Source organism: Salmo salar, chromosome 24, assembly GCF_965601325.2.
Source record: "Salmo salar chromosome 24, fSalSal1, whole genome shotgun sequence".
Classification (NCBI taxonomy): Eukaryota; Metazoa; Chordata; class Actinopteri; order Salmoniformes; family Salmonidae; genus Salmo; species Salmo salar.
Window position 1 is genome coordinate 17,062,086 of NC_138314.1, and position 26,562 is coordinate 17,088,647.

Consider the following 26,562-nt stretch of genomic DNA (forward strand, 5'->3'; position numbering starts at 1 on the left):
ATTAGAAACAAATATATTTTCCCACTAATAATGAATTCTTAATAATTGAGTAAGATGTATGTACGTGGATTCTTACTAAGGGAACATAAGCTGCATAACAGATGGTTCTTGTCTGATCAAATATTCAAAACTCTAGTGACTAGGCATAGTAACTCCAGTCCAAGTATTCTGTATAAATAAAAGTAGATATGTGTGGGGTCTGTAGATCTGTCTCTAGATGTGGGGTCTGTGGATCTGTCTCTAGATGTAGGGTCTGTAGATCTGTCTCTAGATGTGGGGTCTGTGGATCTGTCTCTAGATGTGGGGTCTGTGGATCTGTCTCTAGATGTGGGGTCTGTGGATCTGTCTCTAGATGTGGGGTCAGTAGATCTCACTCTAGATGTGGGGTCAGTAGATCTGTCTCTAGATGTGGGGTCTGTGGATCTGTCTCTAGATGTGGGGTCTGTAGATCTGTCTCTAGATGTGGGGTCTGTGGATCTGTCTCTAGATGTGGGGTCAGTAGATCTGTCTCTAGATGTGGGGTCTGTAGATCTGTCTCTAGATGTGGGGTCTGTGGATCTGTCTCTAGATGTGGGGTCTGTGGATCTGTCTCTAGATGTGGGGTCAGTAGATCTGTCTCTAGATGTGGGGTCAGTGGATCTGTCTCTAGATGTGGGGTCTGTGGATCTGTCTCTAGATGTGGGGTCTGTAGATCTGTCTCTAGATGTGGGGTCTGTGGATCTGTCTCTAGATGTGGGGTCTGTGGATCTGTCTCTAGATGTGGGGTCAGTAGATCTCACTCTAGATGTGGGGTCAGTAGATCTCACTCTAGATGTGGGGTCTGTAGATCTGTCTCTAGATGTGAGGTCTGTGGATCTGTCTCTAGATGTGGGGTCTGTGGATCTGTCTCTAGATGTGGGGTCAGTAGATCTGTCTCTAGATGTGGGGTCAGTAGATCTGTCTCTAGATGTGGGCCTGTGGATCTGTCTCTAGATGTGGGGTCAGTAGATCTGTCTCTAGATGTGGGCCTGTGGATCTGTCTCTAGATGTGGGGTCAGTAGATCTGACTCTAGATGTGGGGTCAGTAGATCTGACTCTAGATGTGGGGTCTGTGGATCTGTCTCTAGATGTGGGGTCAGTGGATCTGACTCTAGATGTGGGGTCAGTGGATCTGACTCTAGATGTGGGTCAGTGGATCTGTCTCTAGATGTGGGGTCAGTAGATCTGTCTCTAGATGTGGGGTCAGTGGATCTGTCTCTAGATGTGGGGTCTGTGGATCTGTCTCTAGATGTGGGGTCTGTGGATCTGTCTCTAGATGTGGGGTCTGTGGATCTGTCTCTAGATGTGGGGTCTGTGGATCTGTCTCTAGATGTGGGGTCTGTGGATCTGTCTCTAGATGTGGGGTCTGTGGATCTGACTCTAGATGTGGGGTCAGTGGATCTGACTCTAGATGTGGGGTCAGTAGATCTGACTCTAGATGTGGGGTCAGTAGATCTGTCTCTAGATGTGGGGTCTGTGGATCTGTCTCTAGATGTGGGTTTGTGGATCTGTCTCTAGATGTGGGGTCTGTGGATCTGTCTCTAGATGTGGGGTCAGTAGATCTGTCTCTAGATGTGGGGTCAGTAGATCTGACTCTAGATGTGGGGTCAGTAGATCTGACTCTAGATGTGGGCCTGTGGATCTGTCTCTAGATCCAGTGGATCTGTCTCTAGATGTGGGCCTGTGGATCTGTCTCTAGATGTGGGGTCAGGAGATCTGTCTCTAGATGTGGGCCTGTGGATCTGTCTCTAGATGTGGGGTATGCAGATCTGACTCTAGATGTGGGGTCTGTAGATCTGTCTCAAGATGTGGGCCTGTGGATCTGTCTCTAGATGTGGGCCTGTGGATCTGTCTCTAGATTAGGTCGGGAAATGAGGGTGGTCTGCGTCCACTCTCTGTCCCTCTGTGAAGAGAACACACACAGTTCCACCACAAAACCCCATGGCTCAACTGACACTCAGCTGAATTTGGCTGCATCTCAGTAGTCTCATATGGCATCTTCATCTGCTCTTCTTCACCTATCTAGTTGTGACTAGGGAATGATACTGTATATAAGACTATTGACCTGCACCCTGAGGTCTCATCTGAGACAATCAGAACTCACCTCCACAGCCGGGATGATGTACCTCTTGTTTCTGTTGAACGACTCGATCTGCTTCAGGTCTTCATCCGACAGGAGAAGTCAAACACCTGTCAATCAGACAAAGAAATTCCCACTCAAGAAAACAATCCTAGCAGCTACACAGAATTATAGCCTGTAGTTTCCTAGACTCAGCCAGCGAAAAGTCACATTTTGGGGAAGAGGTGAGTAGTTTCCAAACTGGTAAAGCATCATGCAGTTCAATTGGTATTCCTTCCACTAGATGGCGGTGTCCTCCTGACCTGCAGGTTCTTCAGGATCCTGGAAGGAGTGACGCTCTTGGGGATGCAGACCACCCCTCTCTGTACCTGCCACCTGGAGACAGAGAGACACACACACACTTGAGCATCGTTAATTACACTACGGCTAGTTACACGGAGGTGTTTGTGTTTTACGTGAGTATATCCTGAGCAGGGCTCTTTCTGTGGTGGAGGGTGAAAGCCCCACAGTCCAGGGTCCTGCAGCAGGCAGGGTTTGTCAGGCGAAGCCCTGGACTGCTCAGCACTGCCCAGGGGACAGTAGGCCGTCACACACACACCTACCGTCCTAGAATACACACACACACCTACCTGCAGTGATTCAGCAGCTCAGCCTTGGACAGGCATGGGTGACACTCCACCTACTAACAACACAGACACCATTACAAAAACATACTGCACACACACACACACACACACACACACACACACTCCCATACCTGGTTGAAGATGGACAGACCAATGCCTCAGACCAGCCCCTTATCAACCAGGTTCTCCATGGCAACCCAGGTTTCCCAGTAGCGTATGTCATCGTAACACACACTGCCAACGGCCCACCTGGGCATCAGCTCTGTCCCACGCCTGGAGAACACGCAGGCAGCTCAGAGGACCAACATGTGTGGGACAAATTCGAGGTGTGATTAGGTGTATGTTTGTGTTGCTTACTGGAAGGCAGTGGGCCAGTACATGAGGTAGAGTATCAGGTATTCCAGTCCCAGGTGTATTAGACTCTTACTACAGTCTGTCTCTACGTAGTCAGGGTGATGCTGGGTGTTACACAGCTTAGAGGTCAGAAACACATCTTCATGACGCAGGGCCTGAGGGACTGCACAGGGGATCAACACACGTAACACACATACACTATATGTACAAATATATGTGGACACCCATTCAAATGAGTGGATTCGGCTATTTCAGCCACACCCGTTGCTGACAGGTGTATAAAATCGAGCACATAACCATGCAATCTCCATAGACAAACATTGGCAGTAGAATGGCCTTACTGAAGAGCTCAGTGACTTTCAACGTGACACCGTCATAGGATGACACCTTTCCAACAATCAGCTTCCTCCTCTGGCAGTCCGACGGACAAATCTGGGTTTGGCGGGTGTCAGGAGAAAGCTACCTGCCCCAATGCATAGTGCCAACTGTAAAGTTTGGTGGAGAAGGAATAATGGTCTGGGGCTGTGTTTTCATAGTTTGGGCTAGGCCCCTTAGTTCCACTGAAGGGAAATCTTAACGCTACAGCATACAATGACATTCTAGACGATTCTGTGCTTCCAAATTAGTGGCAACAGTTTGGGGAAGGCTATTTCCTGCTTCAACATGACAATGCCCCTGTGCACAAAGCGAGGTCCATACAGAAAAGGTTTGTCGAGATCAGTGTGGAAGAACTTGACTGGCCTGCAGAGCCCCGACCTCAATTCCATCTAACACCTTTGGGATGAATTGGAACGCCGACTGTGAGCCAGGCCTAATCACCCAGCATCAGTGCCCGACCTCACTCATGCTCTGGAATGGAAGCAAGTCACGGCAGCAATGTTCCAACATCTAGTGGAAAGCCTTCCCAGAAGAGTGGATGCTGTTATAGCAGCAAAGGGCTGGACCAACTCCATATTAATTCCCATGATTTTGGAATGAGATGTTCAAGGAGTGTCTCATACTTGTGATCATGTGTAGCCTTTAAAGACTTTTCGTAATGCTCTTCGATCAAACTTCTACTTTTCCTCGACATGATTATTCTTCCTGTGTGTTTGTGTGTGTCAGAATGGTCCTGGAAGTGTAGAATGGCCTTGGAAAGACAGTGTGTGTGTGTGGTTCACTTTTCCTGGTCCCAGCCTCAGAGCCTCCCCCACCTCCTGCTCATTACCGTAAGCTGCAGCACAATCATTGTGTTTGTAGCCACAGATCAGAGCAGCCAGCACCTCCTGCTTCACCTGGAGACGCAGATAGTCAAACCATACACACAGGTTACGTTGTTTTTGAATAAGAATTAAAGGACAAGCTCTATTTCTTATGCAAATTATAGGTGTCCAGACACTTTTTTTTTGCAATTAAACTAGATTTTTTCCCCCCTCAGTTGCGTGCATGCACATGCATTCTCATTTCTCCTATTACCACAATAGGAACAAGAAAGCTTGCGCATGTCACGGAGTTAACGTACCATTAACTCATTCCACAGCTAGCTTGAGATGTTGGTTTAAAAAGTTAACTTTTAATTGCATTCTGACCTGTCCGGGAGCACTCTTCCAGGTGCCCAGACGACAGGGTCACGTAGAAACTCATGGTTCAGACCAGAGGTTCTGGCAGGCAGACAAACACTTTATGAATGGAATTGTGAGGTAGCAACATGGTATCCAGCTCTAGAGGAGGTCAAACCATCTCTATAGGACTCAGAGAATGACCCAGATGACCGGGAGTGAGTTGCAAGTTGACAAGTCTGAATGCGGTGTTACTGATTATCACTCGTTGGAATTCATTAACTCAGCACAGGGGTCTCACGTGTGACAAGTGCATACATCATCTGAGTCAGGGATATGATACCCCATATACATACAGTTAAAACAGACAAATCCTCCCTATTCTCAGCTTTCAAATATCTCTTAACCCATCATAATAGAATTGTATTAACTTAGCTTCTATAGCTGATCCAACTATATGAAAGTCACAGGCTGGCTTTAGTACATTTCTAAATAATAGTATCATCCTATATTGTATTAAAGCATAGTACAATACCCAAAGCAGGTTGAGCGTTCTGAGGTCATGCTGCTATAATTAGAATTACACCCCCCCCCCTCGCTACTTGTTTCAGTTTAAAAATTGCGTTTGCTACGGTCCATAACCCTTTCAACGCTGCTCTGAACCACATTGGCGCAAATAGTGATGTAAGAAGACAATAGTGCAGTTTAGTCAAACATCCTGGCGCCTTTCCACCTGTGGATAGAGTAAAGGTTACCTGTAATGTGAGAGTTACATCCGTGTATAAATAACATGCTAGAGTAAGAAACCGTAAGGAGTGCTAGTTCTTGTCTGTCAGCCAGTGTGTAATGCTCAGGAGTCACGCTGGTTTTAGGCAAAGTTCAAAGTCTGGATCTGTAACCCAAATTGTTGGAAAACAAACTTTACGCATGTAGAGGAACAGGCCCCGAAACAGCCCACCTGCAAATAACCCATTTATACTCAGACAACACCCAGGCTCATTAAATACATCTGAATATAAACAGTCATCAATATCATGTGCGTCAAAGTTTAAATGGCAGTTTTTATATGCACCCTGGGATGATCTGGTCAGGTAAGTGGGACACAGTGTGGTCAGATATGGTATTGAAGGGATTGCAGACATTGAAACAATGGCCACCATTTTGGATATAAACGTTAATGACAGCTCATGCATTCAACTCCTATCCATTGTAATTTACAGGAATTTAATACAAGGTTGCCATGGTGGTAAGTGACCAGGTTTGGAAGGACACTAGAGTTAACACTCCTACTCAACAAGCTTGTGTTTTAACTAACCCTGAAGACCTAAGGGCTCAGGTTAGCGACCAGAGCAAATTGAGGCTTTTTAGCTCAGTGGGCTAACACGGTCCTAAAGCATGCAGATGTCCTGGGTTCAATACCCGGTCCCACAATAGGTCAGACCTCTGACTTCCCATCAAAAGGAATGAGAAACTGGTTAGACAAGTTTGTTATGGTGAACCTGGTGTCAAACAAGGAATTACAACAGAGACAGACATCAACGTCAAACATTGTCATTTCGTGAGATTTTATTTTCAACATTTTCAAACTTGTCATACATTATATGCTACTACTCATAAAAAAATTAAGTCATTAACTATTCTTTAATCCCCTTTTATAGTCTCACATAGAATCCCACAACTAAAACCAGTCACATGGGATTGTAATAAACTCAGAATGAGGCCACTCAAGCCCCCCCACCCCATCAAGCAATCACCTAGATCCACTGCCCCACTTCCAGATCAAACCAGGCAGCTACATGTTGTTCTCCACCAGAGAGGAATCATACAAAAAGAAACACATGAAAGAAGCACAGAGTCCTAAAAATGGTCAATTGGGTTTGAGTGTTTGTACAGGTATGATAACAGAGCTGGCCACCATGTGGCACCATCCATCCATCTATCCGTACAGGTCATCATCGTTATCCTCGTTAAACACGGGCCCCCCACCAGTGCCCCCAGTACCCTGGCTGGGACCGCTGCCCCCTGCAGCATTGGAGGGGAACCTGGGAGAGAGACAATATTTACCATAAAAAAAATTAAACACAACCCACCCCCCTCACACACAGTCACACCCGTACCTGAAGCTGCCAAATCCTCGGCTCTGCTGCAGCGTCTGGGCAAACATCTCGTATTTGCGGATGTCATTGTCGCTGACGGAGCGGCGGGCAAATCGCATGGCCTCCTCAAAGTGGTCCTTCCTGATCTCAGGCACAGGGTCGTCTTCCTCCACCTCCTGGAGATGAGGAGAAAGGTGAATTGAAAAAGAGAAAAGTAGACATGGGGAGAGAGAAACATTAAGTGAGCGAGTGGGGTGTGTGAGCTGACCATAGCAGAGGGGTTGGTCTGCCTCTCCCTCTCTCGGCGAATCTCATTCTCGATGCACTCTCTGATAGCCAGCTTACAGGCCCGCTGGCAGATCTCTGTAAGGTCAGCACCCGAGAACCCATTGGTCATCTTAGCCAGGAAGTCCAGATCAACATCCTACAGGACAGACGGAAGAGACCGGGTTTAACCAATCATCTTAAAGGTTATACATGACAGATCTATAGCACCTGAAACATCTTAGATTGTTGTGAGCCACTAAATCTTGTTACATTTATATTATAAACGGCATCATCAGCCCTTGTTACATTGGCATGATGACAGGCGTAGGAGGGTGGACTGTTGGGGAACTGTGCGTTTTACCTTGCTAATGGGGCTCTTCCGGAGGTTAGCCTTGAGAATATTGATCCTGCTCTTCTCGTCAGGCAAAGGGATGTATATGAGCTGGTCCAGACGGCCGGGTCGGAGGATGGCAGGGTCGATGATGTCAGGGCGATTGGTGGCTCCAATGATGAAGACGTTCTTCTTGCTGGACATGCCGTCCATCTCAGTCAGGATCTGGTTGATGACACGGTCGGCCGCTCCGCCACCGTCTCCCACATTACCGCCACGGGCCTTCGCTATGGAATCCAGCTCGTCAAAGAACAACACACATGGGGCTGCCTGGCGAGCCTGCACAGAGAAACACAGGAGATTGAAACCTGCGGTTCAATGCTAAGACCCCAGTTTTTCTCCATGTTGATTTAGAATCTACTATAGTGCACTAATACAAAGTGTTTATTTATTTTGGTGAGTCACTATGGCATACCTTGTCAAAGATCTCCCTGACGTTAGCCTCGGACTCTCCAAACCACATGGTGAGAAGCTCAGGTCCTTTAATGGAGATGAAGTTGGCCTGGCACTCATTGGCAATGGCCTTGGCCAGCAGGGTCTTACCGCAACCCGGAGGCCCGTAGAACAACACTCCCTTTGAAGGGGTCATACCGAACTTCAGGAACTTATCTGGGTGCTCCACTGGGTACTACAGGGAAAAGAAAGAGGTAATTAGGTATGACAATGTGTAATTAGGTATGACAATGTGTAATGTTAAACTGTGTGCGCACGCCTTACCTGCACCAGCTCCTGCAGCTCCCGCTTGACGTCTTCCAGTCCTCCGATGTCCCCCCAGGTGATGTTAGGAACCTCCACCACTGTCTCCCTCAGAGCTGATGGGTTACTCTGGCTCAGAGCCCACTGAAAGAAATACCCACGTTTAATATATAGAAAAACGCATAACAGGTAGATGTATAGTTATTATATGCAGGATTGTGATAGTGTGTAGTCTACCCTACATAGTTCACACTTGGTAGTGTGTTTCTTACCCTAAAGTCATCCATGGTAACTGCAAGGGAGTTCATGACCTCTGCATCGATGGTCTCGTCCTCCAGGTCGATGAGGTCCATCTTCTTCCTGATGGCCTGGAGAGCAGCCTCTGAGCACAGGGCAGCCAGATCAGCGCCCACGTGGCCGTGGGTCTCATTAGCCACCTACACAAAGGAAGACAGAGGGATTTAACACATGCAGGAGCCCCTCAGAACACAATGCTGACAGTTAAATGGGTTTGGCAAATGCAGGGCAGTAAACAGTAAAAATGATACTGGTATTCATTCACGGACCGGTTTGGATTTTTACTTTATCTAACACAAAAATACCGTTATAGTTGTTACATTAAAGTTGTTCAGTAATGTTTAGAAGATTATGGTCATACGTTTTTAAATCGCCAGTAAGAAACTGCTAAATGCTGAGAACTGCTAGCCAACTTTCTAGCTTGCCAAACAGTTCCCCAGAAATCGTCCGACTACCCCTAGTGGCGAAAATAAGAGCATTTCTAAGACAAAAGAAATTACACAATGATAAATTAGTGCATTAAATAAATTATGAAAATGCTGGAATTGAGCGATAATGCAAATGGACACCCATTGGTGGAGTATCATATGCAAAGTGGTACAAACCGGAATACTGTCAGTTTGGCCTCTATATTTGGTTGAACGGTATAAAGCAATCAGAAAAGGAGAAAACCCATTAAAACTACTTAGAATGAATTTGTTGCCATGAACTACACAAAGCATACATTTTATAACGATTATTCGGGAAACATCAAATACTGTCAGAAATGAGAGAAATACAGTGATATATTTGGTTCATATCACCCAGCCCTAGACAAATGTGTCAGCCACTTAAGACAGACACACCAAGGATACGTCCCAAATGGGACCCTATCCCCAAATAGTGCTCTACTTTTGACCATGGCTGTAGGGAATAGGGTGCCTTTTGAGACACACCCAAAGAGTGAGTACACACCTGCTCAAGGTCAACATCATCATTCAGTTTCATGTTCTTGGTGTGGATCTGCAGGATCTCCAGTCTGCCTGTAGCATCGGGGATACCAATGTCCACCTCCTTGTCAAAACGCCCTGGACACACACACACACGTTATAGCATTGGGGAAACCAATACACAACGCCTGCACAATAAAACAAAAACATCCGGTATCCAACAGATGGTGTGTATACGTACCAAATCTTCTAAGTGCAGCATCTATGCTGTTTGGTCTGTTGGTGGCTGCCATGACGATGACATGAGCTCTCTGCTTCAGCCCGTCCATCAGGGTCAGCAGCTGAGACACGATACGCCTCTCCACTTCTCCATGAGTCTACAAACAGTTAACAGCATGATATGTCTCTCCATCTAACAGTTGGTCTACAGAAAGTTTCAGATCACCGTTTATAGCTGCTACACTTGGTCTTTATTAAAGTGATACAAATGTCATTGTTGGGTGACCTATTATTGTCCTTTAAAGGGGATTTCAGGTTCCTTGGTATTCCATTTTGATTCTCTTCTGCACATCAACCGATATACACCGTAAATACCCATTCCCCCTCGCCTCACCTTCTCTCTCTTGGGAGCAATAGCGTCCAGTTCATCAATGAAGATGATAGCAGGAGAGTTCTTCTCAGCCTCCTCAAAGGCCTTCCTCAGGTTGCTCTCACTCTCTCCAGCCAGCTTACTCATAATCTCAGGGCCTACACACACGGACAGAGAGAGGTCATACAAAGCAAACTCAAAACAGCTTCCACAAAAAGACAAAAGAATAGTGATATCGTGGACAGTGATCCTCTACCAGGGACAGGGTAAGGTTTAGCATCTCACCGTTGATGAGGAAGAAGAAGGCTCCGGTCTCGTTAGCGACAGCTCTGGCAATCAGGGTCTTTCCTGTACCGGGAGGTCCGTACAGCAGGATACCACGGGGGGGCTGGAGGAGTGAGGTACATGTCAATCTCCTTAGTGTTGTTGACAGGGGACATTAGAACACGTTTCCAATACAACAAAATGTTTCCTATGCTTAAGTCAACTGAAATCATTGACTTTAAAAGTCAAGAAAGCATGTGTTTAAATGCTACTATTCAAGAAAGTGTGTAGAGGTTGACAGAAGGACTAGAACCTTCAAACTAAATTATGGACCTCAAAGCCAGATCCACTGATTTAATTCATTGTTCACCTCTAATCAGAGACTGATTTAGACTTAGGACACCAGGTGAGTGGAATTAATTATCGGGTAGAACCAAAAACCAGCAGGCTCCAGACCTCATAGGGTGAGAGTTGAATACACCTGGCCTAGAAGATAGGAGCTCTGTGTGTTTTACCTTGACTCCTATAGCCTTGAACAGTGCAGGGTGTCTGAGAGGCAGCTCAACCATCTCCTTGATCTGAGCCAGCTGCTTCCTCACTCCTCCGATATCATCATAGCCCACCTCATTCAGGGACTCCTCCTCATCCTAAACACACAGGAAACACACAGAAGTCCGAGGGTAGGTTTGCTTACCGTTTTCCGGGTATTGGCAGGAACTTCAGGATACATAGGTCCCGATTCAATATAGATTGACACCCCCCCCCCCCCCCCGTTGCTGTGGACTTGGGGAAAGCAATGCCAATTGGATAAAAGCACAACTCCTACATTTCCATAGGCTAAATGAAGAGTGCTCTGCCCACAAGCGATGGTGTAGGTTGTGACCCACCTCTCTCCTGATAGGCTCTCCCTCGCAGTGGATGACTGTATCCGGGGCGACGATGCAGTAGGGGTTGGGGTCGGTCTCTACCACCTTGAACTCCACTGCACGCATACCCCCCCGAACCAGGAATATATCACCTACACATAATGACATTAAAGAATTAAATATGGAACAAATTCTATTGTTCAGTCTCACTTTGGAAACAAAATGATTGTTAACAGGTGTGTGTACTGACCCTTGCGGATGGGCCTGTAGGCCTCCAGGAAGTAGGGTTTGAGGTAGACCTCAAACAGGTTGCCAGTGATCCCCTCGACTGTGTCATCAATAGGCAGAACATGAATCCTCTTCCCATACTTTACATCAGGACACGGCTGGATACTGTAGCAGGAGAAAGAGAAACTCATCTCAATTTGCATTGGGAATATTATTTATATATCAAATGGTATAGGTCACATACATATGATTAGCAGATGATATTGCGAGTAGCGAAATGCTTATGCTTCTAGATCCGACAGTGCAGCAGTATCTAAACAATTCCACAACTAAACCTAATACAATCTAGTAAAGGAATGACAATAGATAAGTATAACATATGGATGAGCAGTGACAGAGCAGCTAAGACCCAATAGATCGTGAAGGATACAGTATATACATACGAGAGGAGTAATGCGAGATATGTAAACATTCTTAAGTGGCATTATTAAAGTGACTAGTGTTCCATTTATTAAAAAGTGGCCAATGATATCAAGTCTGTAGGGAGGCAGCCCCCTCTGTGCTAGCGGTGACCGTTTCAGTCTTATGGCCTTGAGATTGAAAAACAGCTTCTCTCCCCGTCCCAGCTCTGATGCACCTGTACTGACCTCGCCTTCTGGATGGAAGCGGGGTAAACAGGTAGTGGCACGGGTGATTATTGTCCTTGATGATCTTTTTGCCTTCCTGTGACATCAGGTGGTGTAGGTGTCCTGGAGGGCAGGTAGTTTGCCCCCGGTGATGTGTTGTGCAGACTGCACCACCCTCTGGAAAGCCCTGCGGTTGAGGGCGGTGCAGTTGCCATACCAGGCGGTGATACAGCCCGACAGGATGCTCTCAATTGTGTACCTGTAAAAGTTGAGGGTTTTCGGTGACAACCCATATTTTTTTTTTCACCCTCCTGAGGTTGAAGAGGCGTTGCGCCGCCTTCACCACACTGTCGGTATGTGTGTGGACCGTTTCAGTTTGTCGGCGTACACCGAGGAACTTAAGACTGTCCACCTTCAATGCTGTCCCATCCCTCCGCTGTTTCCTAAAATCCACAATCTCTTTTGTTTTGCTGACAATGATTGAGGGGTTATTTTCCTGACACCACACCGAGGGCCCTCACCTCCTCCCTGTAGGCCGTCTCGTCGTTGTTGGTAATCAAGCCTAACACCGTAGTGTCATCTGTAAACTTGATTGAGTTGGAGGCGTGCATGGCCACGCAGTCATGGGTGAACAGGGAGTACAGGAGAGAGCTGAGAACAAACCCTTGTGGAGCCTCAGTGTTGAGAACCAGAGGAGAGGAGACGTCGTTTCCTACCTTGACCACCTGGGGGCGGCCCATCATGAAGTCCAAGACCCAGATGCACAGGGCAGGGTCAAGACCCTGGGACTAAAGCTTAATGATGAGTTGAGGGTACTATGGCGTTGAATGATGAGCTGTAGTCAATGAACAGCATTCTTACATAGGTGTTCCTCTTGTCCAGATGGGATAGGGCAGTGTGATGGCGATTGTGTCGTCCGTGGACCTATTGGGGCGCTAAGCAAACTGGAGTGGGTCTAGGTTAACAGGTAGGGTGGCGGTGACATGATCCTTGACTAGTCTCTCAAAGCACTTCATGATGACGGAAGTGAGTGTTACGGGCCATAGTCATTTAGTTCAGTTACCTTAGCTTTCTCGGGAACAGGAACAATGGTGGCCATCTTGAAGCATGTGGGGACAGCAGACTGGGATAGGGATTGATTGAATATGTCCGTAAACACACCAGCCAGTTGGTCTGCGCATGCTCTGAGGACGCGGCTAGGGATGCCGTCTGGGCCGGCAGCCTTGCGAGGGTTAACACGCTTAAATGTTTTACTCACGTCGGCCACAGAGGAGAGCCCACAGTCTGTGGTAGCGGGCTGTGTCCGTGGCACTGTATTGTCCTCAAAGTAGTTTAATTTGTCTGGGAGCGAGACGTAGATGGCCGTGACGGGGCTGGTTTTCTTTTTGTAATCCTTGATTGTCTGTAGACCCTGCCACATACGTCTTGTTTGAGCAGTTGAATTGCTTGTTTGATTGCCTTACGGAGGGAATAATTACACTGCATTTGGTCATGTTTCCAGTCGCCTTGCCATGATTAAATGCAGTCGTACATGCTTTGTTTTGCGCAAATGCTGCAAAAGTTTCTGGTTAGGGAAGATTTTAATAGTCACAGTGGGTACAACATCTTCTATACACTTCCTTATAAACTCGCTCACCGAGTCAGCGTATACGGTAATGTTATTGTCTGAAGCTACCAGGAACATAACCCAGTCCACGTGATCAAAGCAATCTTGGAGCATGGAATCCAATTGGTCAGACCAGCATTTGATAGAAATAAGCACGGGCGCTTCCTGTTTTAGTTTCTGCCTATAGGAGGAGAGTAACAAGATTGAGTCATGGTCAGATTTGCCAAAAGGAGAGCGGGGGGAGGGCCTTGTATGCATCGCGGAAGTTAGAGTAGCAGCGGTTGAGTGTGTTGCTCGTGTACTGCAATCGATGTGCTGATAGAATTTAGGTAGCCTTGTTCCTAGATTAGCTTTGTTCTAATCCCCAGCTACAATAAATGTAGCCTCAGGATATAAGGAGTCCAGTTTGCATAAAGTCCAGTGAAGTTCCTTGATGGCCGTCTTGGTATCCGCTCGTGGGGGGATATACACGGCTGTGACGATAACCGAGGAGAGTTCTCTTGGGAGATAATACGGTCGGCATTTGATTGTGAGGAATTCTAGGTCAGGTCAACAAAAGGACTTGAGCTCTTCTATGTTGTTACAATTACACCATGAGTCATTAATCATGAAACATACACCCCCACCCTTCCTACCAGAGATGTTTGTTCGATGCACTGAAAATCCCGTTGGCTGTACGGACTCCGACAGAATGTCCCCAGCTAGCCATGTCTCCATGAAACAGTATGTTACCATCCCGGATCCCTCTTTGGAAAGCAACTCTTGACCTAATTTCATCGACTTTTTAAACTAGGGACTCGACATTAGCGAGTAATATACTCGGAAGCGATGGGTGGTGTGCGCGCATCCGAAGACTCACTAGAAGACCGCTCCGGCACCATCTCCTCCGACGGCGTTGTTTTGGTATGCCTCGAATCAGTTCAAATGCCCTGGGAGGTGCAGACAAAGGATCCGCTTTGGGAAAGTCATATTCCTGGTCGTAGTGCTGGTAAGTTGACATCTCTTTGACATCCAGTAGTTATTCCCGTCTATGTAATAATATTTAAGGTTGTTTTCTGGGCTAACAATTTAAATACATTAAAAATACTGCAGTTTCCTAAGGACTTGAAGCGATGCTGCCATCTCAATCGGCGCCATCCAGTTAATATACAGGTGTGTGTGTGTGTACCTGATGACATCCCCCAGACGGACACGGAGATTGTTGCGGACCACACGGTTCATGCGGACCTTCTCATCAGAGCAGGTGTCGTCAGACAGGACAATACACACAGACTCCCTGCGCTTCTTCCCCTTCATCAGCACTGTGTCGCCACGGAACAGCTGCAGCTCATCCATCTTTGCCTAAAAACAGAGCATGAATGACATGAATTTCACTAAGTGTACTAAATACGTAGACAGCAGGACCAGATCTTTTCCACACCAGCAGCAGTGTATCAAAATAACAAAATTATCACAATCTGGGATTCTAAACGTTAACACAAATCCACCCAATGACCTGTAATTTAGGCCTACCTGAGAGAGAGAGACCACACTGTTGTCCTCGTTGATGGATTCATCGACAATCAATCTGTTTGGTCTGGTCTTCTGCTTCAGAATCGCAGTGGAAAGGTCATCATTTTTGGATCTAGTTCAAACAGAAACAAAAGCGACAAATTAAAACTCAAAGCTGACCGTCGGATAATTATCAGTTGTTACTCCATACACGTTCAGTCCTTGTCTTATTCAGAATATTGATTTAGAAACGTCATTTTCATAGTCAGCAGTCAACTATGCTAATGTTGGATAGCTCGGCATAAATACTGTTAATTCATTGCCAGCTAGCTAATGTTGGCTAACTAGTTACCGTTAGCTCAGCAGCAGTGAGCAGATGACACAGCAAAAGGACAACTTTTGGGATCCTGAGCTGGCAAGCTACGGCTATTTAAACCAGCTAAAACATTGATGTAGCTAACGTTAACTAGTTCGGTATATAAACCTTATTAAATTAGCTAGATATCTAGTTTACATTTTCGCAACATGCTATACACCTAAACCATCATAACACTAACCGTTTATTAGTTAGCTAGTCTGGTATCGTTAGGCTAATATGTTAGCTAAGCCAGTGACAAGGCCGACATTTTCACCCAGCGTTGAGTTAGCTAGCCTAACGTTAGGTAGCTAGCGAGTTGGCTAACTAGTAACGTTTGACGAATTGAGTTTGCAGTAACTTAGACATTTCCTGCCTCTAATTTATCATCATGGTCGTTGGATGAGCTTGTCAAGCCTGCAGGCCAGCGTTTCACGGGCTGGTTAGCTTACATAGTTAGTCAAATGTGCCGGTAGGCCCAGCCAACTTAGCTTGACAAAGCGTAGCTAGCTAACGTTAGCTGCCTACCTACAAACGTTTGTCAATCACCAACAGTAGTTTGGGTCATTCCAATAACTGGTCCCAATTACACTTTACATTAGCTCATACGTTAGTTAGCTAGTCAAGTTAATTCGTAACGTTAGTAGGGCATGACATATACGCTAACGTTAACTAGCTAGCTAACCTTAGCTGAGGTATAATATTCGACTTTAGTAACACGCTTGTGAAAATACACTTTTCTAGATGTGTTGGCTGTTTAGCTAACGACAGTTAGCCAACTGGTAACACATTTCTACTTACTCTCCCCCCGAGGCCATGGTACTAGTGAAATAGTATGTATAAATAAAAAGTAGCTCGCTATTTGTGGAGCGTCACTGGCAAGGTAACTTCACACCGTTATCTTCAGTTCCAATTGCTACTGTTATGGACTAGAGCTCTCAAACCTACTACATTCGAGAACCCGATCACATCCGCCGTTTTAACGTTTTCGAGAACTTTGTGACATTTTTGACCAATTGGATTCACAGACAGTTAGTGGGCGACGTCCATGTGCCTAGACCCATTGGCTAAGGCGCCTGTCATTAAACTGCTATGTTCCAATCAGAGTGCACCGCGTTGAGGTTATAGCAATACGGCAGAGGCACTAGATTTATTGAAACCGGTTTAGAGTGGCATTTATTGGTCCATATCTCGACTCTTCCTCGGTTTGCTGGGGCGTAAATTAAGTGCAATCCTCCATATCACGCTGACTTTATATCATCACTGTGTTGCTTTATAACATTATCACTCTAGATCTAACCTTATAGCACAAGTTCATTCTAATAGCAAAACAGAGACAGTTGTTTTTACCAGTAACAGGAGCTTGTTAGCTCCAAATCTCCCATACTGAGCATTCATTAAAACAATAACCAACACAGAAGAGAACAACCACACTCTTTATGGTGCTGAGTAAATACAAAATAATTTCAAACAAAAATATTACATATTTACAGAAATAGGGCCACAGAGTTCTAGTCTTGAGTGGCCATCCAAAATCTTGGCTGGGCTTCAGAGGTTAACAGAGTTCAAACTCCACTTAATTGGAACTGCATTTCAGCCAGGATATGAACCTCACACTATGTTGGGTGGGTAAAACCAGCTTGTCCCACGTACAGGGCTTACTAAGCCTTATGAGGACATCCCAGAGTTTATGTGGACACGCAAGTGTTTCTGGAGACACCCCCTAGCTGTGCCGAGTGTTGATGAACTCCTCCACTCTGCGTCGGAGGTCAGTGAGGTCCAGGGAGGGGCCAGTCTGGGGGTCCAGCAGGTACAGGGGAACACCTCTGGAAGGAGAGAACGCAGAAAAACAGAGGGTTAGGATGTGTCTCAAATGACACCTATAACTCTCAATTTTATACTCAAAACAATGTTTTTCTACATGTTTTTCCATTTGTATTGCGAGTAAATCCAGGTGATCATTTGTAGTGAACCATTGACCACTGATGTCATCTTACTCTAATGATGGAGCTGTACTGGAGCTCTGGGTCTTCTCCCAAAAGGCTGCAGCCTCCTGTCTCCTCCCCAGCCTCCACAGCACCTCAGTTAGCCACAGCCCAGCGCTCGCACACCCTGTATGCACACCCAGGGGCTGGATTACAATCATGTATTACTTACTAGATAGTAGTCTACATAAAGACAATTTAACCCTGTAGTTGCCTGGTGCAGCCTGCAGGCTGAGCTGTAGGTCTCTCAGGGATTCCCTCTTCTGGTCTCTGTGTGTGAAGCTGATTCCTCTCCCTGCCAGAGCCAGCCCTTTCAGCCTCTGCAGGGTCCTACTAACACCTAGCTCCAGCTTCACACAGCCTGCAACCAAACCCCAACACACGTCAAGACAACCTCCACATACACAAATCAACAAACATACATACAACATCCATTGTTTCATGTCCAAGTGGCCAGTCTGAATCCTCACCTTTCTGTTTAACACACACCTTCATCAGCAGGTTGATGCACCTGAAACACAACACACACTCCTTCAGAACTGGAACACACTCCCTCAGAACTAGAAGACACAGTTTCAGCACTCAGGTGTAAGGCATGATGCTCATCTGGTGGAGTCGGTAACCCGACCGGTCTAATGGGAACTTCTATGTTTTGATGTGATGCGAAGTGAGCTTCACCTGGTGCAGTGTAATGCAATACGAGGCTCACCTGGTGCAGTGGGTGAAGTGTGATGCGATATGAGACTCACCTGGTGCAGTGGGTGAAGTGTGATGCGATACGAGACTCACCTGGTGCAGTGGGTGAAGTGTGATGCGATACGAGACTCACCTGGCGCAGTGGATGAAGTGTGATGCGATACGAGACTCACCTGGCGCAGTGGATGAAGTGTAATGCGATATGAGACTCACCTGGCGCAGTGGATGAAGTGTGATGCGATATGAGACTCACCTGGCGCAGTGGGTGAAGTGTGATGCGATATGAGACTCACCTGGCGCAGTGGATGAAGTGTGATGCGATACGAGACTCACCTGGCGCAGTGGATGAAGTGTGATGCGATATGAGACTCACCTGGCGCAGTGGATGAAGTGTGATGCGATATGAGACTCACCTGGTGCAGTGGGTGAAGTGTGATGCGATATGAGACTCACCTGGCGCAGTGGGTGAAGTGTGATGTGATACGAGACTCACCTGGTGCAGTGGGTGAAGTGTGATGTGATACGAGACTCACCTGGCGCAGTGGGTGAAGTGTGATGTGATACGAGACTCACCTGGTGCAGTGGGTGAAGTGTGATGCGATATGAGGCTCACCTGGTGTAGTGGGTGACAGCCTGCTTCCAGTCCTTGAGGTGGGAATAGCAGTGGGCCTGGAGAAGGTAGGCAGCCCCAGACCACAGCACCACACCCAGCCGGTCCTGGCCTAACCCCAGCTTGTCTGGAGACCCAGGCACAGACGCCTCCATGGGCTCCTCCAGCAACAGCCTCTCTGGGAGCAGCTCTAGAGTCGTACTGATGACTTCATCACAAAGTGCCAAGCAGTCTGTAGGCCGCTGGGCCGTCAGCAGGGAGGAGCCAGCCTCCAGGTAGAGCTCAGGTAACCTGGGGAGGGAAGGGGCCTCAGAGAACCCCTGAGACAGCTGGTGGTCTGACTGAAGAGCAGCTAGGAGGTCCAGGTAGTGCTCTACACCCTCTGACACACTACAACACAAACACACAACCATAGGATAGCACACTACAAGATAAACAACAGTGGTACAAATTCAACCCTCTCAGATCTGAAGTTCCTAGGAGGTATGTCAACAATGTTGGCTATCTGGGAACTTGCCTTCCGTGGAGCACACACTTCTGAGCCAGACTGTGTAGTACGCTGAGGGGGGAGGGGACAGAAAGCAGGCTGGATAGGGATTGGCCAGGGAGCAGAGAGGCGGGACAGATGATAGGTGGGGCCACAGCAGGCTGGGTGGCAGGTGGCATCATCAGAACCTGGCACAGACACAAGACCCATCAGATTTCAGTCAACTACTGCCTCAGACAGATGCCTTTAATCTGTGTGTGTCACTCACTGAGTGTAGCAGATGTAGAGCCTGGATCTCTGCTTGTGTGTTTCCCAGCTGCCTGTAGACCAGGATGCTCTGGTGCAGCGCACACACACACCTCACGTCCGTCTCCAACGCCTTCCTATAACACTGCATAGCACTGTGTGGACGACCCTGCACATAAACACATCTCAGTGGTCATCACTCTTGTGAGGTAGGTGTGTGTGTGTGTGTGTGTGTGTGTGTGTGTGTGTGTGTGTGTGTGTGTTTACCATGCGGCTGAGGCAGAGGCCTGTGAGAGTGTGTATCTGGGCCAGCAGTTCTCTGGGGGCCAATGGGGAGGGTTCTCTCTGAAGAACAGTCAGGGCCTCTGAACACCGGCCCTTACACAGCAGCTCAGCACCTGCAAAGGTAAGGACAGGTAAGGGTTAACCTCTCTGACCTTGGATAGGTAAGGGTTAAACTAACCAGCATGGGGAGCTCGGAATGGTTCAGACCTTGAGCGATGACAGTGCAGATGAGCAGGAGGTCTTTTAGATCGCTGGGGTGCACTAGCACCGCTGGACGGACTGCACTCTTCTCCACAGCCACCTCTCCTGCCCCCAGTCCCTCAGAGAGAGATCGCAGCTCTTCCTGCAGACAGAGGGAACCAGAAAAACATGAATATTTGTGACGTGATGTCAGTGTGTAACGGTAAAGAACTATTGTTTCAAGACCTCATTTCTGGTTACTTCATCATGACCTAATACGGCAATCCTAGTGTTTTACACACAGAGAAATCCAATAACAGGTTGGTCACACACACACACACACTACCTGCAGCTCCTGTATGTGCCCCAGTCTGCAGGTAGACAGCCAGAGAGCCCAGTGCAGACAGAGCAGCTGCAGAGTACAGGAGCGCAGGGAAGGTGTGGAACCCAGGGACTTTAGAACCATACACCAGAACACTGGGGGGTTGGGAGGTGGACGATCACAACCTACAGCACCTAGAGCTGCACAAAGTATAGGGGGTGAGGTGAGAGAGATGGGGGAAGAGGGAAAAGATAGATGTGTGTGTTTCCTACCTGTGTGAGTGTGCGTTTCGTACCTCTCTCCAGGCTGTGTGTGAGGAGATGCTCTGCCTCAGTGAGTTGTGTCTGACTGATGGAGAACAGAGAGCAGTTATACACCACTGTCAACTCCAACTGGACATGGGCCGGCACCGCAAGTACACCTGGAGGGGAAGGGAGGTGAGGGGGCGGAAAGGGATGGAGAGGAGGTGAGGGGAGGGAAGGTGTGGTGGATGGAGAGAGGAGGGGGGGATGAGGAAGGGAGACTTATCTGTATGACTTTTTTGGGGGTGCTAGCTTAAATTAAATGCCATCTTAGATTTTGCACCTTGTATTTTCTGTAATAGTTTGTGACTCTCCACGTAGCACCATTTCAGTAGTGTCAGACCCTGTTCCCGAGTCACTGCATCTCCTCTGTCACGATGTTGCTGAAAAGACATGTTTGTTAGGGTGTTTTCACACTTGGTCCCTTTCAGCCAATTTCTGTGAACTCAGTGCTGTTCGCTTAATTTTCTGTGCAGTGTTAATGCTCCAAAGGAACTCAGACCCTTAGAAAAGAGCCCTGTTGCGAACCGAACTGAGACCATCTCGAGAAGTGGTCTGAGTTTGGTACACTTGAATTCCACGGTCCGGTTTCCTTTTTCAAGGCATTGTGAACATGTTATTCGCATGTTATTATTCCCACACCACAGGCTACTGCAACACTGTTTCCCCTGCCAAATCCCTACACATTGGTGCCACCATCCATTTGGCGACAGATTTTCATGCGAACATAAAAAAATTGCATAAAAACAATATGCGCATTTTCCTACCTGAGATGGGTTTCCGTCAAATTGACTTGTTGCGGAGAAAAGGCTGTGCGTGATGCCGTAGTGCACATAAAACGACATTTACGGTTCATTTCCAATGTATCGAATAAAAAAATACAAGCTAAATGATTTTCCACAAATGTTCAACTCTACTGTTTGCGTTATATAACGTGTGCCCCCTCTGGTACTGGCAAATGCGATCTAGCCAACAGCTTGCAGACACAAAGCTGGTATAGCCCACTACATGAGATTATTTTGGACAAAATAACGATCATGTCACCAGAATAAGACACTCAATATTTATTGGAAAGGAGCACCAAGCTCATCACTGTGCACTTTCACCACCCTGTGAAATTCATCATAACTTATTTCATCCGTAGCCTAATAAATGAGAAGGGTGTAATTGCTGCCCGCAATTTGGGGCGCTCCTACATCTTTATACTTCTATTGGTCATTTTTTAAATTAGGATAGTCGGGAGGCGGGGAACTCTAGTACAGTAGGTGCTGTTAATGAACAATAAAGTTGGATGTCAGCAGCCGATAAACCCCACAGAAGAAGGGGTACAGCGGTAGCTAGCTAGCCGAACACCGGTAGACAGTGTCCTTCGCCCCCACCTAACGGGCACTGTTTCCCCGCAGTTCTGTTAACGACGGCGAGGGCAGGTGTTCGGCAGGCGGGAGCAGGGATACTGTGTGCTAGCTTAGCCAGCTAGTCCTAAGGAGAACTCCGGTACACAGCAGGCGGGAGCGACACCGTGTGTTAGCTAACTAGCAAGCTAGCTAGTACACGGTATCGCCCTTGCATCCTATCTGCTGTGTCAGTGGGAGGCGGGGACGACTGGTAGACAGTGTCCTTCGGGGGCAAGAAAAACGAATAATACTTTTATTTCCCTTTGGACGCACATTCAAAACTGTCACACAAGCATGATGTTGTGCTCCCAACACATGCATTCCCAACGCGTTTTCGTGGGAGGACCACACTAGGGCTGACCCCATTTAGTCGATTGTTTGGTAGATAGACAAAAAAAGAGAAAACTGTCTGATTCACACTTCTCGGAGTGGACTAATCCATTGTGGAGCCTGCGGGATGGCACACCAGTATCCCACCTTGTCTGGCGTATTTGGTTTTGTCGACATTTGAAAAGTTTACCGACAAATGTTCTGTTTCCATCAGGCCTGTCATGACATTTTTTATACGACATGTACTTTACTTGCATAAAAAGGTTGGATGAAACCTGGTTGATGATGAAAAACATGTGCTGTTTTTGTATATTAAATCTCTATTGTCTAGCGTGAACAGAAATGCAGAAATGTGTGGAGTTTTGTACCGACACGATGTTCAAACTATTTGTTAGCATTATGTGACCTACAGGCTGAGAGAGCTCCATAAGCTGTTTATTTGATGATGGGTCTTGAATAGTGTGAGAAGACAACAATATTTGGTGAGAATCGCAACATAGAGTACAAAATCAATGCTAGCTCTTAAAGGGACAGTAGCCTACATTGGGTGTACAATTTAATTACAGAATGATTTAATCTGCAGATATTGTGTTACCAATACTATTTACATGTTAATATTATCTTCTGATTATAATTGTCTCAACTAAATGCAATCTATTAGCTTCCAAAATGTAAGCAGGCACAGTGCATTCAGAAAGTATTCAGACCCCTTTACTTTTTCCACATTTTGTTACGTTACAGGCCTTATTCTAAAATTGATTAAACAGGTTTAGAAATGTTGCACATTTATTGAAAATAAAAACTGAAATATCACATTTACATAAGTATTCAGACCCTAGTACTTTTAAAATACATTTTCTAAAAACCTGTTTTCACTGTCATTTTGGGGTATTTTGTGTACATTGATGAGAAAAATATCTAGCTGTCTGAAAAAGGGTTACGATGACTCTCAGATCTATTACATTACACGAGTCATTGTAGTTGGGAGTTTTAGAGCCGTGATGCTTGGTCTGAACATTAGCACGTATCGCTTGCTGTACGGTTTTGGAAGCAAAAGGCCCTTATCTCTCATGTCATTGAGAATTTTTTTTTTATATTGATACACACTTTTATAGGGTAAGTGTTAGGGTTCCCACACAGCCAGATTTCCATGTTATGGTCACTTGTTTACGGAAAACAGACTGATGAGAGAGTGGACTACCTGTGCTAACTAGCTATCTGCATCTCCGAACTTGCGTGTAAAAGGAAGACCGACATCATAAACGTGTTGTCACTGAAAAATACTGTGGGTTACAATTGTGTTAAAGCAGTGTACAGTAAGTGTATATTTTGCATGTGAAATTGTTTTGATGTGATATTAAAGTAGAGGGATTTATGTTTCTAGAACTGTATTGCAATTGAGAATTGATTCACATTTAAAAATGGAGTATTTGGCTGTTTTGGCTTCCAGAGCAAATTCTCCCTTTAAACAGAACATGTAAGGTCCCTGGACTAAGGAGTAACATTAGGCTCCTTTAGTCCATTATTGAGCTAGCTGTCCGATAACACATGCTAATGGCATGGCTTGTCCTGCACTTTGTAAAAACCCAGAGTGCATTGCGCTAATGTTGGAAAAAGATATTGGTTCCTTTCTAAATATAGCAATGAATGTGAAAGCAAAGACTCAGACCACAAAATTGGTGAAGTAAACTGGCAAAAGAGTTGAGTCTCCATTCAGAGGCAAGGACAATGTGAATACAAAGAGAACAGTTATTGTTCTTTTTTTACCCCAGAGTTCACTTTAAAGAGGACTATATGAGAAAACACCTTTAGACATGAAGGCTATGGAAGCATTTACACTGAACAAAAATATAAGACGTGACATGCAACATAAGGAAATCAGTCAATTGAAATAAATTAATTAGGCCCTAATCTATGAATTTCACATGACTGGGAATACAGATATGCATCTGTTGGTCACAGATACCTTTAAAAAAAGACTGTGGCGTGGATCTGAAAACCAGTCAGTATCTGGCGCAACATCTCCTTCGCATAGAGTTGATGAGGCTGTTGATTGTGGCCTGTGGAATGTTGTCCCACACCTCTTTAATGGCTGTGCGAAATTGCTGGATATTGGCGGGAACTGGAACACGCTGTCGTAAACGTTGATCCAGAGCATCCCAAACATGCTCAATGGATGACATCTGGTGAGTATGCAGGCCATGGAAGAACTGGGACATTTTCAGCTTCCAGGAATTGTGTACAGATCCTTGTGACATGGAGCCGTACATTATCATGCTAAAACATGAGGTGAAGGCAGCGGATGAATGGCATGAAAATGGGCCTCAGGATATCTCTGTGCACCCAAATGGCAATCGATAAAATCTAATTGGGTTTGTTGTCCATAGCTTATGCCTGCCTGCCCATATCATAACTCAGTCCTCACCGCCACCATGGGGCAATCTGTTCACAACTTTGACATCAGCAAAGACCCTGGTGAGGACGACAAGCATGCAGATGAGCTTCCCTGAGACGGTTTCTGACAGTTGGTGAAGAAATTCATTGGTTGTGCAAACCCAGTGTCATCAGCTGTCCAGGTGGCTGGTCTCAGACAATCCTGCTGGTGAAGAAGTCGGATGTGGAAGTCCTGGGCTGGCATGGTTACACATGGTCTGCGGTTGTGAGGCCAGTTGGACATACTGCCAAATTCTCTAAAATTACGTTGGAGGCAGCTTATGGTAGAGAAATTATCTGGCAACAGCGCTGGTGGACCTTCCTGCAATCAGCATGCCAATTGCACACTCCATTAAAACATCTATGGCATTGTGTTGTGACAAAACTGCACATTTTAGAGTGGCCTTTTATTGCCCCAAACACAAGGTGCACCTGCTTTTTGTTTCAGCTCATGAAAACAACACTTTACATGATGCGTTCATATTTTTGTTCAGTATAACGTTAACTGCCGAAATTCAATTGATAGAGGGCAACACTGTGGTCAAGAAGGGATCCATCATTTGTAGCAAGTTTAGGAGAATTTACGTGACAGGTTGAGAAATAGGTTAAGATTAGAAAAAGGATTAGGGTTAGCTAAAATGTAAATATAGCGTATATATAGCGTATACTTTTGACATAAATCTGACAAATGTTGGATCCATCTAGACATAACCCTTCTTTTGTTGGCTGGCTAGCTAGGTAGCTAGCTAGCTAGATATAGTAGCTCACCTTCCACTTGTCTACGATAACGTTATTTTCTTCAGTCCATCTGTCAAGCAAACATGGAGCAGATACATGAGACATCTTTGTCACACAATCCTTTACAAATCATTAAAAATACAACCGCTCATGTCTCTTTGTTGTTGTTTCGAACTTTCCCTTTCTGGAGTCAAAGACAGGAAGCTATTTGCCAGCGAAGAATGTTCTGTCCGGCGTACGTCCATGTTGCTCTACCGCCGCCTACTGGATAAAGCAGGCAACACTCTCTCGATTCCATTCAAATGGGCTTTAATGACATGTGAAACATGTTACATTACCAAAGCAAGTGGGAAAAAACTAAAGTGAGAATAAACTAAAACAACGTCAACAAAAAAATACAAGTGAACAGTAAACATTGCACTCAAATGTTATCAGCTATGTACAGTGACTTTAACAATGTGAAAACAATGTGAAAATAGTTGTAGTGTGAACAGTAGGGAACGATAAGTAAACAGATAATATCGGTTGTATTTACAATGATATATGTACTCCACTGGTTTCCCGATTTTTATTTAACTGGGCAAGTCAGTTAAGAACAAATTCTTATTTAGAATGACGGCCTACCCCGGCCTAACCCGGACAACGCTGAGCCAATTGTGCGCCGCCCTATAAGACTCCCAATCACGGCCGGTTGTGATACAGCCTGGAATCGAACCAGGGTCTGTAGTGACACCTCTAGCACTGTGATGGTATATAGGATCAGCCTTGACTAGAATACAGTATATACATATGAAGTATAAAAAAATAGTATATAAACATTATTAAAGTGACCAGTGTTCAATGACTATGTACATAGGGCAGCAGTCTCTAAGGTGCAGGGTAGAGTACCGTTTGGTAGCCGGCTAGAACAGTGACTAAGGTTCAGGGTAGGATACTGGGCGGAGACCAGTTAATGGTGACTATTTACAGTCTGATTGCCTCGAAATAGAAGCTGTTTTTCAGTCTCTCGGCCGCAGTTTTGACACACCTGCACCTGGGGAACAGGCGTGGGTAGGGTGGCTGAGGTCCTTGATGATATTCTTGGCGTTCCTGGGACATCGGGTGCTTTATTACATTCACCCAGTTCAATGTAACATCAATAGGTTTAGGCTACTAAATGATACTCAAATTTTCCCTATACCCATTACGAGGTTGCTATAACCTGGGCTGTTTTAATGTTGCCTCTTGAGAGTTTCAA

The 26,562-nt window shown here is 46.0% G+C and overlaps 2 protein-coding genes and 1 pseudogene across 2 annotated transcripts; all 3 read right to left on the reverse strand.

Annotated features, from left to right (window-relative positions):
* Positions 1-1,379: 1,379 nt before the first annotated feature.
* Positions 1,380-4,682, reverse strand: LOC106584920 (aldo-keto reductase family 1 member A1-A-like; annotated as a pseudogene).
* Positions 4,683-6,164: 1,482 nt separating this feature from the next.
* LOC106585012 (transitional endoplasmic reticulum ATPase) lies at positions 6,165-16,313 on the reverse strand. Its single transcript, XM_014170743.3, has 17 exons — positions 16,119-16,313; positions 14,984-15,095; positions 14,640-14,812; positions 11,262-11,404; positions 11,033-11,163; positions 10,661-10,792; positions 10,167-10,269; positions 9,906-10,039; positions 9,534-9,669; positions 9,318-9,430; positions 8,339-8,503; positions 8,088-8,210; positions 7,786-7,998; positions 7,341-7,649; positions 6,981-7,136; positions 6,734-6,888; positions 6,165-6,658 (listed from the first exon to the last, which is right to left on the reverse strand). Exons 1-17 carry the CDS (start codon positions 16,133-16,135, stop codon positions 6,553-6,555), a joined length of 2,421 nt encoding a protein of 806 aa, XP_014026218.1. The 5' UTR covers positions 16,136-16,313; the 3' UTR covers positions 6,165-6,552.
* Positions 16,314-16,734: 421 nt separating this feature from the next.
* On the reverse strand, positions 16,735-25,554 carry fancg (FA complementation group G). Its single transcript, XM_014170746.3, has 13 exons — positions 25,356-25,554; positions 20,714-20,813; positions 20,424-20,549; positions 20,153-20,328; positions 19,834-19,969; positions 19,609-19,739; positions 19,364-19,510; positions 19,126-19,283; positions 18,612-18,998; positions 17,773-17,813; positions 17,517-17,663; positions 17,315-17,429; positions 16,735-17,143 (listed from the first exon to the last, which is right to left on the reverse strand). The coding sequence occupies exons 1-13, from the start codon at positions 25,428-25,430 to the stop codon at positions 17,041-17,043; spliced, it is 1,842 nt and encodes a 613-aa protein (XP_014026221.3). The 5' UTR covers positions 25,431-25,554; the 3' UTR covers positions 16,735-17,040.
* Between the last annotated feature and the right edge of the window lie 1,008 nt (positions 25,555-26,562).

Bases quoted from the DNA above. Each gene is read 5' to 3' on its own strand.
- LOC106585012 (XM_014170743.3), bottom strand. The intron at 10,793-11,032 runs GTGGGTCACAAC...CTGTGTGTTTAG, and splicing joins GAGAGCCTATCAGGAGAGAG to GATGAGGAGGAGTCCCTGAA. The intron at 6,889-6,980 runs GTCAGCTCACAC...CCTCATCTCCAG, and splicing joins AGACCAACCCCTCTGCTATG to GAGGTGGAGGAAGACGACCC.
- fancg (XM_014170746.3), bottom strand. From the start codon at position 25,430: ATGTCTCATGTATCTGCTCCATGTTTGCTTGACAGATGGACTGAAGAA. The intron at 20,814-25,355 runs GTGAGCTACTAT...ATGTCTTTTCAG, and splicing joins TTATCGTAGACAAGTGGAAG to CAACATCGTGACAGAGGAGA. The intron at 19,511-19,608 runs GTAAACACACAC...GTTTATGTGCAG, and splicing joins GCCTCTGCCTCAGCCGCATG to GGTCGTCCACACAGTGCTAT.